Below are 13,401 nucleotides of genomic sequence, written 5' to 3'. Positions count from 1 at the left end.
GCGATAAAAAAATAAAATAAAATTTTAAAAAAATATCCTCTAATGTCCTCTATGGGCCACCGTAGACTTCAGCCTTGATCTCAGGTTCCATCGGGTGACGTTTAAAAATTGCGTGAACCAATGTCGACACACAAAATGGCGACAGCGAAGCGAAAAAAATGTCGCCTGCTGCCATAATTGTGCCGCTAACGTGCTCCAGGAAGTGTTCTGAAAGGCGGGACAATAGAAAACTGTGGTCGAAGACACGAATTTATTGAAACGCAGTCCTTCTTGAGACAATGACTGTAGTCGCTCGAAGTTATATCAAATAAGCATGCTTTTCTGACCATAGTGTAATCAAATTAATTTCTTCAAGTTTTAGCAGAGGGAACAGAAACAAATTTGGTTAAAAGAGAACAGTGTACTGCGTTGAAAAAAAAAAATATATGTATATATATATATATATATATATATATATATATATCTGAACGGCATTTGAACCAGTGTATACATAATATGGCCCGATATTATTGTCCTTCGATTTTGATGCTTTTGTCATAATGCGATCTAATAATGTTATTTAAGAATTTAATGTTAAGATATTGTAATAGCAATAAATATTATAAGGAAAAATCTGCAAGTGACCTTCATTTCGCTAAACAAGCTCAGACAATTTTAAAACTGCTTCTTAGGCTTGCAGACTCACGAGACTTTCCGTACAGATTGTCAGGCACAATCGCAAGATCAATTCTGGCCACATTTTTGGCACGTACTCCGTAGAACTTGCAGTATTCCCAAGTAGCACTTTGAGCCCTCATCATAATCTTGCATTCCGTTATTTCTGGTCGGTATTCTTTACAATTTCAACTCGAATTATCGGTGCCAATGCGTTCTCAAAAAGCTTGTTAATCACTTGGCTGCGCCTCCTGCAAGTAATGTTAAGGTGTCATGTTCAAGTTATTCCGCTTTTCTCGTGTTCGCCCAACACCGTGCAGGGTTTAAAAAGTGTTCACTTAACATAATTCTTTGTGTCAAAGATAATGGAGTTTTCAAATAGCGGCCATAGGACGAACAAATTAAGCAGTCCTAAATTAGTTTTGCTGTTTCACCAATCGTTGATGCTTTATTACTGTCGAATTTACACAGTTGCAGTTAGTGGCGAAAAACCGGAGAATAGTCAGCCAATTTAAGCTTAAGTCCAGAGGCAGAGTGAAAGAGCAGAAGAAAAAACAACCCCGTTGGGTTAGTCATTTTTTGTGCTGCCGCTTGTGAAGTACAGTACATAAGTACTGTGCTGAGGTGTAATAATTTTCCTGTCAAGTGCAAAAGACGCATGAATTCAATTGATGATTCGAATCTTCAACTGAATTCTATGACACATGCCTGACCATTGCCATATTTTTTCTCTTCGTTTTCGAGTCAGTACTAAACTCTATTACTTCCCCTTGGCAGAAAATCAAATCTTTAGAATTCTGTTCATTTCAATTTCAGAAATGACCTGGTGGCTACAAAAGAATTCATAATTAGGGAATATGCCATATTCCCTAATTACCAACTTTTTCCATAGTTAAGCATAGGCAAACATTGGCAATAATGTGTCGGGGAAAGACAAAGCAGCAAATGAAGTTCATTTGTTGGTTGTACTGTTGACTGTTTTCACTGACACATTATTGCCAATGTTTGCCTATTTTTATTGTATGTGGCTCATAGTATAATTATGTGATAAGTAGAAATTGTAATAAAGAGTCGAAATAATTCTTAGACGACAACAAAAAGGCCACAAAAGCTCAGAAATAAAAAAAAAACTTAATGTGTTTCATCGACGACACTACCGTACACATGCCAGTCATACTCTTTGTTGACACTGGCATGAATTTTTTGAGTTAAAATAGTTTTAAAAGCACGTTTTTTTTTCTTTTTCTTTTAATGCGTTGTCTGTCATTGTTGGCACCATCAGTGTACTTGGCCTCATACCGGATTTCTTTTGTCACTGCAGCATTGGTGTACCGCAATAAGAATCTTGTCAGCACAGTCAATCTCATTCAAGTCACTGGTTTGTAATTAAGACCGATTTTCCTTCGTTATTCATAATCTGATCGGTACTTTTCGACGAGTGGAATGATTGCAGTTTTCAGCTCAAACAAAGCTTATCAAAACTGATATAGTCAATTTTTTGGAAAACAATTTTGAAAAAAAAAATTATTCAAGAAGGAATCCTATGGGTGAAGTATTCATTGACATCAACGTGCCTCACAATAAAAGTGAGATGTTCCCAAAGCAGTATTTCTAAACTGCCCTGAAGACTAAATTACAGATTTATAATGTATCTTTAGAAAAGTATCCGATAAAAAAGTAAAATAATGAAAGGATTTGATTGATAATTTCAGGTTAAATTCCCAGTCTAAGTAAAGAATGATAAACAATGCGTTTCATCATGAGCAAATTTCAAACAATTCGTATTCTGTCGGTTTTGTAATTAAAGGAGCACACGTAAATCACTTATCAGTTTTAATTGCGACAGCTCGATGCTTTTCAAGAGTAAATGGTCCTTTGAGAACTGTGCTTTATTTAATTACCACTAATCCACCATTGAACGAGAGCAATCGATTTTAGACTTAAAGGGCAAAGTACGACTGAAAGATAATTAGCATCCTCAATCCACAATCACTAATTAATTTAGGCAGACGGTGGGTGAAAGGACATTTTTTCGTCGAGATGGAGCTGATCAAAAAGGGAAGTAGTGCAGAAACAAGTAATAACTCAGCTACCGTGACTGAAAAAAAAAACACCGGTTGGTTTGGAAAGTTCGGAGAAAGAGAGGAGATTAACGAACAAGAACGATCCCAGCCTATACATGCCTGGCAATCAAATACAGACGTAACTCGGCGACTTCTGTTCATATCAATTGCAGTTGGCACCACAGCCTTCCTCACGGCTATAACAGCTTTGGTTTTAGCTTTGGTCATGATGAAGTCTCACGCATTCAACACATCCTCGACTTTTCCAACGGATCATGGCGCTCTTCAGGGTAGGTAGACTTGCACCTCTATGACCCGTTGCATAGACAACTCCCTTAGGAATTTGGGGCTCAAAACAAGAATCATCACCATAAATTGCAAACCTGATAATGGGAAAAGACATGATTTACACTAAAGACAAAAAAAAGTGGGAAAGAAAAGGGCTTCAAGATATCACGTTATGCAAGAATGATTGTAAGTGAACATTCGACTGCGAATAAAAAAAGACAAGTGATTGTCTTAATTTATGGCCGTGTGGCTTAGATGTCTCATGCTCCTTAAAAAAGTACAGTATAACGCATGTGCCATTTTACAACGAAAAAGGCTACGCCGATCCTTTAAGGTAGCTTTTTATAATGAATCAGTCTTTGCTTAATTTTTGAGCAACATTTTCTGAAGCATTGGCTTGTTAAAGAATAGTTATCGGTCTAAAGGTGACACTGCGGATGACATTTCTAAGCCGTCAATCTTCTTGTGTCGTCATCGTCCAATCTCAACTAGCGAATCACGCTTGACTACGTATTATAGTTCCCACATACTGAGTAAGCACCTTAGGGTTGTCTACGCAGTTGCAAAATCAATTTCTTCCCTAATTTTCATATCTTTACGGTTGAGATCGGCCAGAACAGAAACGAGATCGACAATATAAAAATTACAAATAACCTTGGTGTAGAGTGTTATTTATACCTAAAAGTGTATCTTAAGAGAAAATCACCTTAAAAGATTGTTACATAACAACATCTTGGTCACAAGAGTTAAAGAAGAAAGGCGCTCTCAAGTACCGCCCCCAAATTGCTTCTTGTTGCGAAAACATGAGGGACATCACCTGTTTACCCTTAAATTACCTCTGGGAACACGAAGGTGTCGAACGCGATCTATTACCAGGGAGATTTACTCTTCCTGGACTAACAAATTAACTTATTTAAGAACACGGCTTATCACGAGTTCCATGTCAACCTCACGATCACAACGAAGAAAACGTTATTAAACTCGCTAGGTGAACGTGGCCAAACTCACAAGAAGAACGTGATTAAACTCAACCTTTAAGATAAGACCACCAAGAAGGAGTACGAAGTAATCAACCTGCCCTTTTTATAATTTACATTAAATGACTAAGAATAAAATAATATTTCCATTCCTTTTCTTTCCAACACCAATACAGGAAACCCTTACGATATTGTAGATTAACTATAATTGTAATTTTATCGTTTAACACCATTTAACAACGCGAGACAATTACAGCATATTTCAAATAAATTAATGAATTCTCGTCGAACACTTATCATCATTTATTTATCCAAAATTCCTAGAGTGAAACACTCCATTTTATCGTCGATATTTCGAGCTAGGCACCAATTTTGCCACACTGTCATGTACTGTAGCTATTTCGGAAAATGTTTCGTGTCACCTCTCAAATTACCTAAGCTTTAAATGCAGTCAAAGGTGGCCTCTACGAAACCAGTGGATCATTAAAGGCAAGAAAATTTTAATTTTGGTTTGACTTCAGCCCATCGAAGACTAAAACATCAAAATGAAAACCTCTATACCTCATTTGCTTCCACCTTGATATCTCACTGTACACTGGAAAGTGGGTGGATAGTGATAACCTGGATCAATATCAAGACAGCATAATCATTTTGTTAAATAATCATTTTGTTTTTTATTTTATTAATTTTTATTAATTCAAAGTTACATACATTTTTCATAAACAAACATAATTCACATAAACAGACAGACACGGTACATCATATATCTACATACACAATCCACAGTTCCCTGCTTTCATCATCATTTAAGGTCAGTTCAATTCTTTATTGTACAATCTATAAGCCTACGTCGAGACAAATTCTTTCTGACATTAGTCTATTTCGTATCGCATCGCATTTCAGCATCTCTTTGGTCTGCCTTAACACGTTTCGCCCCAAGAAGAGTCTAAAGTGGATCTGTTTCACAAACGGCATAATCATACCACCCGATGATCTGTTTCACAAACGGCATAATCATGCCACCCGATGATGGATACTAAGATCGAGGTCGGGCGGGAGAACATTTATTTCGAAATGGAATCTAAACGAGAAGATAACGCCGAAACCTAAGACAGTGTAGTTTTCAGAAAGGACACTCCACAGGCAAAACCAAACGTGGAAACACAGCCATATAAAGATTCTGCTACAGTGAAGCATAACCCATTATTCTTTATCGCATCTGCCATCGCTGTTGCTTCGCTTTTAACAGCCCTTGCCACTTTGATTTTAGCTGTGGCAATCATGACGACACGGAGCGAGGTTTCAACTGGTATATAGCTACCATTGCTCCTTCCTGTTGTAAGTAAACATTCGTGGGTCTTGATTGGTTGAAATTTTAAAAGTGGCATTAGTGAAACGCGTACGACACGATAAAGCAAACAATAATTTACTTCGGTCTCGGCCATTTAATTTCCTGTCCGAAGAGAAAATTAGAGAGACTTTTTCGATATAATTTGAGTATTTTTATTATTAAGATTCCACGAAATTGGGTCAATAAAAACCACGTTATTTTTTTAGTCAAATCAACCAACTACTATCGCATCTCCAAATTAAAAAATAGCTTCTTGAAGAATTTCGTACAGAGTTTGAAATATTTGACCTTTATTTACTAAAGCTTTCTCCGCACTGGTGATTAGTATAGGATTTCAAGTCTAAGAAAATGACATTGCTTACAAGGGGTAATCCGTCTATCATGGTACTTAGTCGTAATCATGAACAACATGGGCAATTCTATTACGTCTGCATGATTTGATATTTAGATGAGGCTAAGTTGTGACAACTGAGCGTTGAAAAACATATCTCTTTAACAGTAAATTCGTTTGCTCACATACAACTAGGATCCACGAGTGTGGCACATCAAGCATATTGCTTTAAAAACACATTTAATTATTCTTGATGGAAACGCCAATTTAAAAAGAGAAAAATAGATAACTGAAAAACCCATCACTCTTGGATTGATAAATCACATATATGGGATTGTGTGCAATGGCCTTATTTATTGCTATCTCAAACACGCGAGGGATGAAAGCGAAACAAGGAAAATGTTCGACAAATAGTCATGAGATTTATTTGTTTTGAAATAACACACAAGTAAAACAAAGGGTTATGACTTAAGGTTTGCGCATGTTAAATCCATTGTAGCTTAATCTATCACGGCCCTTCTTTACTTTATTACGCTGAGAAATTTAATCTTAACAGAAAATGTGTAGTGTGAAAAAAAAATGAAAGAAAGAAAAAAGAAGGCGTGGAGGGGGATAAGAAGAAACGCCAGCAACGGCAAAGCAGAAAGGGTGCCAGCTCTTAGCGTGGTTCACATCCGGCAATACCGTGTTCGCATGTAGACATACTGTTTCGAACGAGATCAACCATCTTCGCATTCACATCACCCCGTGATCAAAATCTACCCGCCTGCGTAGGGAGAACTTCACCATCATCGTTCCTATCTGAACAAAATATATAATTAGTGCTAACAGAAAATATAATTTGGACGTTGCCGCTTTGGATTAGTGAGATGGATTAGTCTACGCGGGATGATTTACTCGCTTCGAGTTGTCGATATCCTTTACAGTATCCATTTACAAACAGGCCTGGATCATAAAAAGGGCCAACACGAGGGTTAGATCAGTCAAAATATTTCCGAATGTGTTCTTACTTTAAAACCCAGCCTCAGCTTATCATATAGTGTCGCCAATTATCACTTTGACTGAAATAGCAACATACTTCGAAAGTGAAAGAAAATGTGGTGATTAACCGGCCAAAACGTGTCCGCACACATACCAAAATCGATCAGCTTCAATTAATCTTTCTTTAATTGTATGCCTCAGAAATTTGCTGAATGCAGCATTTAATCAATGGTCCAAGATATTTTTTCCATGAGATTTTTCGAAGGCTAATGATGCTTTTTTTATTTCAAAATTGTTACACTATTTTAATTCAATTCATTTTGTTTACATTTTCTATGTTTTTCTTATTGTCTCCCCTTTTCTAGAAATGTCAGAACTTCAAAAGAATATGCAAGAGTTGGTTTGGAATCTCTCTGCATTAAGAGATTACTCGGTAGGAGTAATTCTAAATCATTAGCAGTGGTCAGTTAAAAGCAAAAGTGCACTGATGTGAAATACATGGATACATATATGTACATAAGACTAAAAGCCCCAAAAGGACTTTTAACTCCCTGATTGTTGTTGATTGTAATGGAACAGAATAATATTTTAATATTGTAAACAGAGCTTTAATAATTCCCTGGGGCGCAGGCTGGAGGCATCGTTTTTGTGTTAACAACACTGCATGTCTTCTGTTTTAACTTCTGCAGTGTGGTGATCTAAATTTTATTTCTAATCCGAGACTGTTGTGTGCCTGTGAGAAAATGATAAACATTGCTATAGGTCATCTTAAGTGTCATTATCCCAGACATTATCAGCGTTCTCCTAATTTTTTTAACCATTTTTGGAAGAATAGCACCTATATAGCCATCATCGTCATTAAATCATTATGACCAAGAAATGAGAAGAGAGTATTATTCTACAAAGAAACTTGATCACGAATATTAATTATAGGTTTCAGGGGATGTAAAAGAACTGAAGAAAAACGTAAGTTTGCCATTCATTCGCCTCCTTTAACAATCGTAATGATCATCTTAATCTTAATAATAATAATAATGATAATGATTGTAAATCATCAATAACAATAAAACATTTATTAAAAAAATGATATAATGTTAAATGGTTTCTTTTCTTTTCTTTTCTTCCTTGTGTTAGGTCTCAGCAGAGTTGAAGGATTTAGCGATAAAGGCAAGTTTAAATTCAACCATTTCCAGTTCCATCGATATTAAAAAATCACTATTGGTGCGCTTAGTTTAACATGAGTTTCTTACTTTATGGTAGATGGAAAAAAAAATGGAAAACATGAAAAACGAGGTAAGTTTCGTTATCTGAATCTCTCACTGTTACAATCCCCATCATCATGATCGATGTTCAAAAGCAAAACGCGGACTGCTCTACTAATTTCACCAACTTTTGTAGGCCCACTAATTCTCCAACACAATAATTTGGCCCGTTTAATTTTTCTAGGGCAAAAATACAGAGCTAGAGGATATCCGTCTCGTAGTACAGGATGCTGCCCAAACTTTGACTGGTCTGAATACAAGCTTAAATGAGAGGTTTCTGCATTTTCAAAAAAGAATTATGCAACTGGAACAAAAGGTACATATACTTGAATGTATTATTGGGTGCCATTTCGTACTGAATTTCGAATCAACCTCTGGCTGACCTTTCACTTTCACTTTCATTTCTATTTTCACTGTCACTGTCACTGTCACTGTCACTATTACTGTTACTTTCACTGTCACTGTAAATAACAATTTCATTTCCATTGTCATTGACACCGTCACTTTCATTGTCATTGACACTGTCACTCTCTCTGTCACTGTCACTTTCACTGTCACTGTCATTGTCACTGACATTCTTATTGTAATTGCGACAATTGGCATTGTCATTACGATTATCATCATTTTCATCGTTATCATCATGGTAATGGTTACTGTGAATATCATTGTTGTTGTTGCTTTTTTTTTAATTGAGTAGGTGAAAAATGCTACTGGCAGCACGAGCGTCAGAGGACCACCTGGAGTCAACGGTTCTAATGGAGACGTTGGACCTGCCGGACCCGCCGGACCCGCCGGACCTTCCGGATATAATGGTACAAAGGGTGACATTGGACTTGCCGGACCTGCTGGACCTGCCGGACCTCCCGGACCTCCGGGATATAATGGTACTCAGGGCCCTGCAGGACCGTCTGGAATACCTGGTGTTCAGGGTCTTCGTGGACCATCTGGGTTCAATGGTACCCAGGGTCCACCTAGACTCGGGGCCAATTCCTGTGTTTTTAAGACTTTATCTAGCCCTGGCATGGTAGCAAACTCGTTCTCCCAACAAGAAATTACAGCGACGGAACAAAACGTAAGTTGAGTTCAAGATTGTGAAAGTTGATTCTATTTGATTCTGTTTGATTCTGACAAGAAAATAACTATCTTATTGAAAATTACTTTACGAAATATTGACACTTTTGACAATATTTACCGGTCCAAGGAGTTATCCAAATGTCCTAAATCCTCCCTTAAAGTCAGAAAGTTGAGCCATGGGCCGCATCGATTTTGAGAATCAAAGCTAATTTCCTCTCTTTAAGTCTTAAATCTTCATCATCATGAAAACAAAAAAAAAATAGAAAACCTTAAACAACTTGTTTCGAAATACAGCACAAACTTGTTCAAAAAGTTCATTTTGCTGCCAAATGCAAGATAACTTTTTTATTTATTTATTTTGACAATTTCATACCTTTCAGTGTATTTCCAGTAATTTCTTTAATCCCACACGGAGCAATGACATTCTCGGTCTGTCATGGAACAAAAAAACGTTTGCAAATATCAGTTTTTCAAAATATTCGTGAGGCCCAGTTTTATGACTCTGTATCTTGCCCTATGAGTGACAACGAAAATCGATTTTACAAGAACGACCTGCCCACTGAGGGAACTAGTTGTCTAGCGTACATTTAAAGGCCAGTGTTAGAAAATACGTGGATTTTTCTCCTTTTACGTTCCTAGACGTGTAGGCCGTATTTGTGATATCCGATTTCGGCATAGAAAACTTACAATAAGAATTGCCCAGATTGTAGGCGTTGGCTTTTACGACGTCGTGTTTACACCCCTTGAAGAGGAAAGAAATGTTTTACTCTTCCACATTTCGAACACTTGACGTAGTCTTTCATTATCTTCAGTATCATATTTATTATCTTTTTTCCTGCCAGAGTAAAATCTTTATTGGCGTAAACTGTGATACAAACGACGCGAAAGTTGCTAAATTATCAAGCGTCAATTCAGGTGGAAAGAGAACCTACAAGTGCTCTTGCGAAGGTACCCTAGTAACTGGAGAAGCAACGATGTATTGCTACATGCACTACTGGGAGTGTAAGTCATAAGAGGAAAAACGGAAAGCCATGTAATGAACAGGAGAAATGTAACGAAGATAATACAGTGTTGATTCAGAAACGAGACGAAGAACAATTTAGTGGTCTAACGTTAATTCTTTTTTTCAAATATGCCCAGTGAACTAGGTTTTCTTATAGAGGGCATTTCAGTTGAGTGTTGTAAAACCAAAATCAAAGGAAAGTCAAAGGAGTATAATCAGGAGGAGGAGTAACAACAGGTTGTATGCCCTTAGTGTGAGAAAACGCAATAAACCAAGATCGCGATTGGATTTAGTTTTCAATCTGGCTGATTTAAAGTATGGTGTGAGTTTCAGTTCTACACCAATCATATTGCGAAGCGAGGCAAAACCAAAGCAAAGTAGCATTACTTTCCACACTCAGTTGGAAATCACCCTATTTAGCGACATTGTGTTTACTTTACCTGATGTCGAAGTAAAAATTCAAAAATATCTATAATTGAATAGGCTGAGACTTTACTGTCATCCATACTCATTCAGAGGTGTACATGATTTCTTCAATCAGAAACTCAGTTTCTTATTCACCAGTAACTTTCGCGCCCGTCGTTTTTGCCCTTGCTTTATTTACCTTCTTACCACTCGATCAATACCGTAAAAGAATTATCTTGAGTCTTTTCCCGTAGAGACTTTGTCCATGCTTTAAACAGGGGCGTAACCGGGATTTTTCAAAAAAGGCTCACAGCGTCAAACAAAGGGTACTCACCAGAGTCATATCGACCTTCACGCCGCGTTCTGTTTATTACAACTTAAAACAAAGGCGGGGGGAGGGGGGGTAGGGGGGACACGGGTACCTAAGAACCCCAGGGAAGTCCTGTTATAAGTATTGTTATAAAGTATATCCATTATTTAATCGTGATCAATTTCTTGAACGATGTTCCACTCATAATGCTCAGTGGAACCCTCTGGGACTAAGAAACCACACCCCCTCCTCCCTCCATCAAGACAAAACCTTCTATACCTCACTTGCTTCTACCTTGCACAGGACGAAATTGCAAGAATCCGTAAACGGAAACGTGGCAGAAACATGTCAAGCCGTTCCGGAAACACGACGGATAACCTGTGTTTCCGTTACCTGTTGCGTGACGTTTTCTCGCGTTTCCGTTGCTGCGTATGCAACGGAGCCGGACCACTTTTACGTAAACATAACGGAAACATGGAGTTGCATGTTTCCGCCACGTTTCAGAAATACGGAAACATGTGATTTCGTCCTGTGTTGATATCCCGCTGTACACTGGAAAGTGGGATCGATAGGGATAACCTGGATCAAAATCAAGAAAGCATAATCATTTTGTTCAATAATGCTTTCATCATCATTTATGGTCAGTTTAATCTTTTATTGCACAATCTCTAGCCTTACGTTGAAACAAATTCCATTCCTTCTCCTTTCCTATTCTCGTCAATCAGAGATGATCATATGATCATATCGCATCGTATTTCAGCATCTCTTTGGTCTGCCTAAGCATGTTTCGCCCCAAGAAGAGTCTAAAGTTGATCTGTTTCACAAACGGCACAATCATACCACCCAATGATGGATACTAAGATCGAGATCGGGCAGGAGAACATTTATTTCGAAATGGAATCTAAACAGGAAGATAACGCCGTTACCTATGACAGTGTAGTTTTCAGAAAGGACACTCCACAGGCAAAACAAAACGTTGAAACACAGCCGTATAAAGATTCTGATACAGTGAAGCATAACCCATTATTCTTAATCGCATCTGTCATCGCTGTTGCTTCGCTCTTAACAGCCCTTGCCACTTTGGTTTTAGCTGTGGCAATCATGACGGCACGGAGCGAGGTTTCAACAGGTATGGCTGCCATTGCTCCTTGCTGTTGTAAGTAAACGCGTACGACACGATAAAGCAAGCAATAATTTATTTCGGTCTCGACCATTTAATATCCTGTCCGAAGAGAAAATTAGCGGAACTTATGTTTTGATATGATTCGAATATCTTTATTATTAAGATTCCACAAAATTGGGTCAATAAAAGCCACGTCCCTTTTTTAGTTAAAAGCCCAATTTATCAACCAACTACTCTCACATAAAATTTTCATCTCCAATTAAAAAATTACTTCTTGAAGAATTTCGTACAGAGTTTGAAATATTTGACGTTTATTTACTAGAGCTTTCTGATGATTAGTAAAGGATTTCAAGTCTAAGAAAATGACATTGCCTACAAGGGGCAATCCGTCTATGGTTCTTAGTCGTAATCATGAACAACATGGGGAATTCTATTATGTCTGCATGATTTGATATTTCGATGAGGCTAAGTTGTGACAACTGAGCGTTGAAAAGCATATCTCTTTAACAGTAAATTCGTTTGCTCTCACACAACTCCGATCCGCGAGTGTGGCACATCCAGAATATTGCTGTAAAAACACATTTGATTATTCTTGATCGAAACGCCAGTTTAAAAAGAGAAAAATAAATAACTGAAAACCCCATCTCTCTTGGATTGATAAATCACATGTATGGGATCGTGAGCAATGGCAATATTTATTTCTATCTCAAACACGCGAGGGATGAAAGCGAAACAAAGAAAATGTTCGACAGATACTCATGAGATTTATTTGTTTTGAAATATCACACAAGAAAAAGAAAGGGTTATGACTTAAGGTTTGCGCATGTTAAATCCATTGTAGCTTAATCTCTCCCGGCCCGTCTTTAACGTGGACAAAGACTTCATTACGCTGAGAAATGTAATCTTAACACAAACTGTGTAGTGTGAACAAGAAAAAAAAAAAAAAAAAAAAAAGGAGGCGTGGAGGGGGACAAGAAGAAACGCTAGCAACGGCAAAGCAGAGAGGGTGCCAGCTCTTAGCCTAGACATCCTTTTTCGAGCGAGGATCAACCATCTTCCCATTCACATCACCCCGTGATCAAAATTATCGCCATCTCCGCCTGCGTACGGAGAACCTCACCATCATCGTTCCATTTGAACAAAATATATAATTAGTGCTAATAGAAAGTATAATACGGACATTGCCGCTTTATCCTTTACAGTATCCATTTACAAACAGGCCTGGATCATAAAAAAAGCCAAAATAAGGGTTAGATCAGTGAAAAAATCTCCGAATATGTTCCTACGTTAAAATCCAGCCTCAGCTTATTATATATTGCCGCCAATTGTCACTATGACTGAAATAGTAACATACTTCGAAAGTGAAAGAAAACGTGGTGATTAACCGGCCAAGAATATGCAAGAGTTGGTTTGGAACCTCTCTGCATTAAGAGATTACTCGGTAGGAGTAATTCTAAATCATTAGCGGTGGTCAGTTAAAAGCAAAAGTGCACTGATGTGAAATACAAGGATACATATATGTACATAAGACTAAAGGCCCCAAAAGGACTTTTAACTCCCTAATTGTTGTTGATTGTAA

General features: G+C 37.6%; 1 protein-coding gene across 1 annotated transcript in view; it reads left to right on the top strand.

Annotated features, from left to right (window-relative positions):
• The window catches only part of LOC149042837 (uncharacterized), a 33,196-nt gene extending 22,732 nt beyond the window's left edge, over nt 1-10,464 (top strand). The window contains exons 3-8 of the mRNA XM_089212034.1: nt 7,579-7,611; nt 7,780-7,812; nt 7,906-7,938; nt 8,092-8,223; nt 8,605-8,979; nt 9,824-10,464. Of these exons, the coding sequence (XP_089068160.1) occupies nt 7,579-7,611; nt 7,780-7,812; nt 7,906-7,938; nt 8,092-8,223; nt 8,605-8,979; nt 9,824-9,994 (777 nt within the window). The 3' untranslated portion in view covers nt 9,995-10,464. The remainder of the gene's footprint in view (nt 1-7,578; nt 7,612-7,779; nt 7,813-7,905; nt 7,939-8,091; nt 8,224-8,604; nt 8,980-9,823) is intronic.
• Nucleotides 10,465-13,401: the final 2,937 nt, after the last annotated feature.

The sequence above is a fragment of the Pocillopora damicornis genome, chromosome 7, assembly GCF_964200805.1.
Source record: "Pocillopora damicornis chromosome 7, jaPocDami1.2, whole genome shotgun sequence".
Taxonomy (NCBI): domain Eukaryota; kingdom Metazoa; phylum Cnidaria; class Anthozoa; order Scleractinia; family Pocilloporidae; genus Pocillopora; species Pocillopora damicornis.
This window is presented reverse-complemented; position numbering and strand designations above follow the sequence as displayed.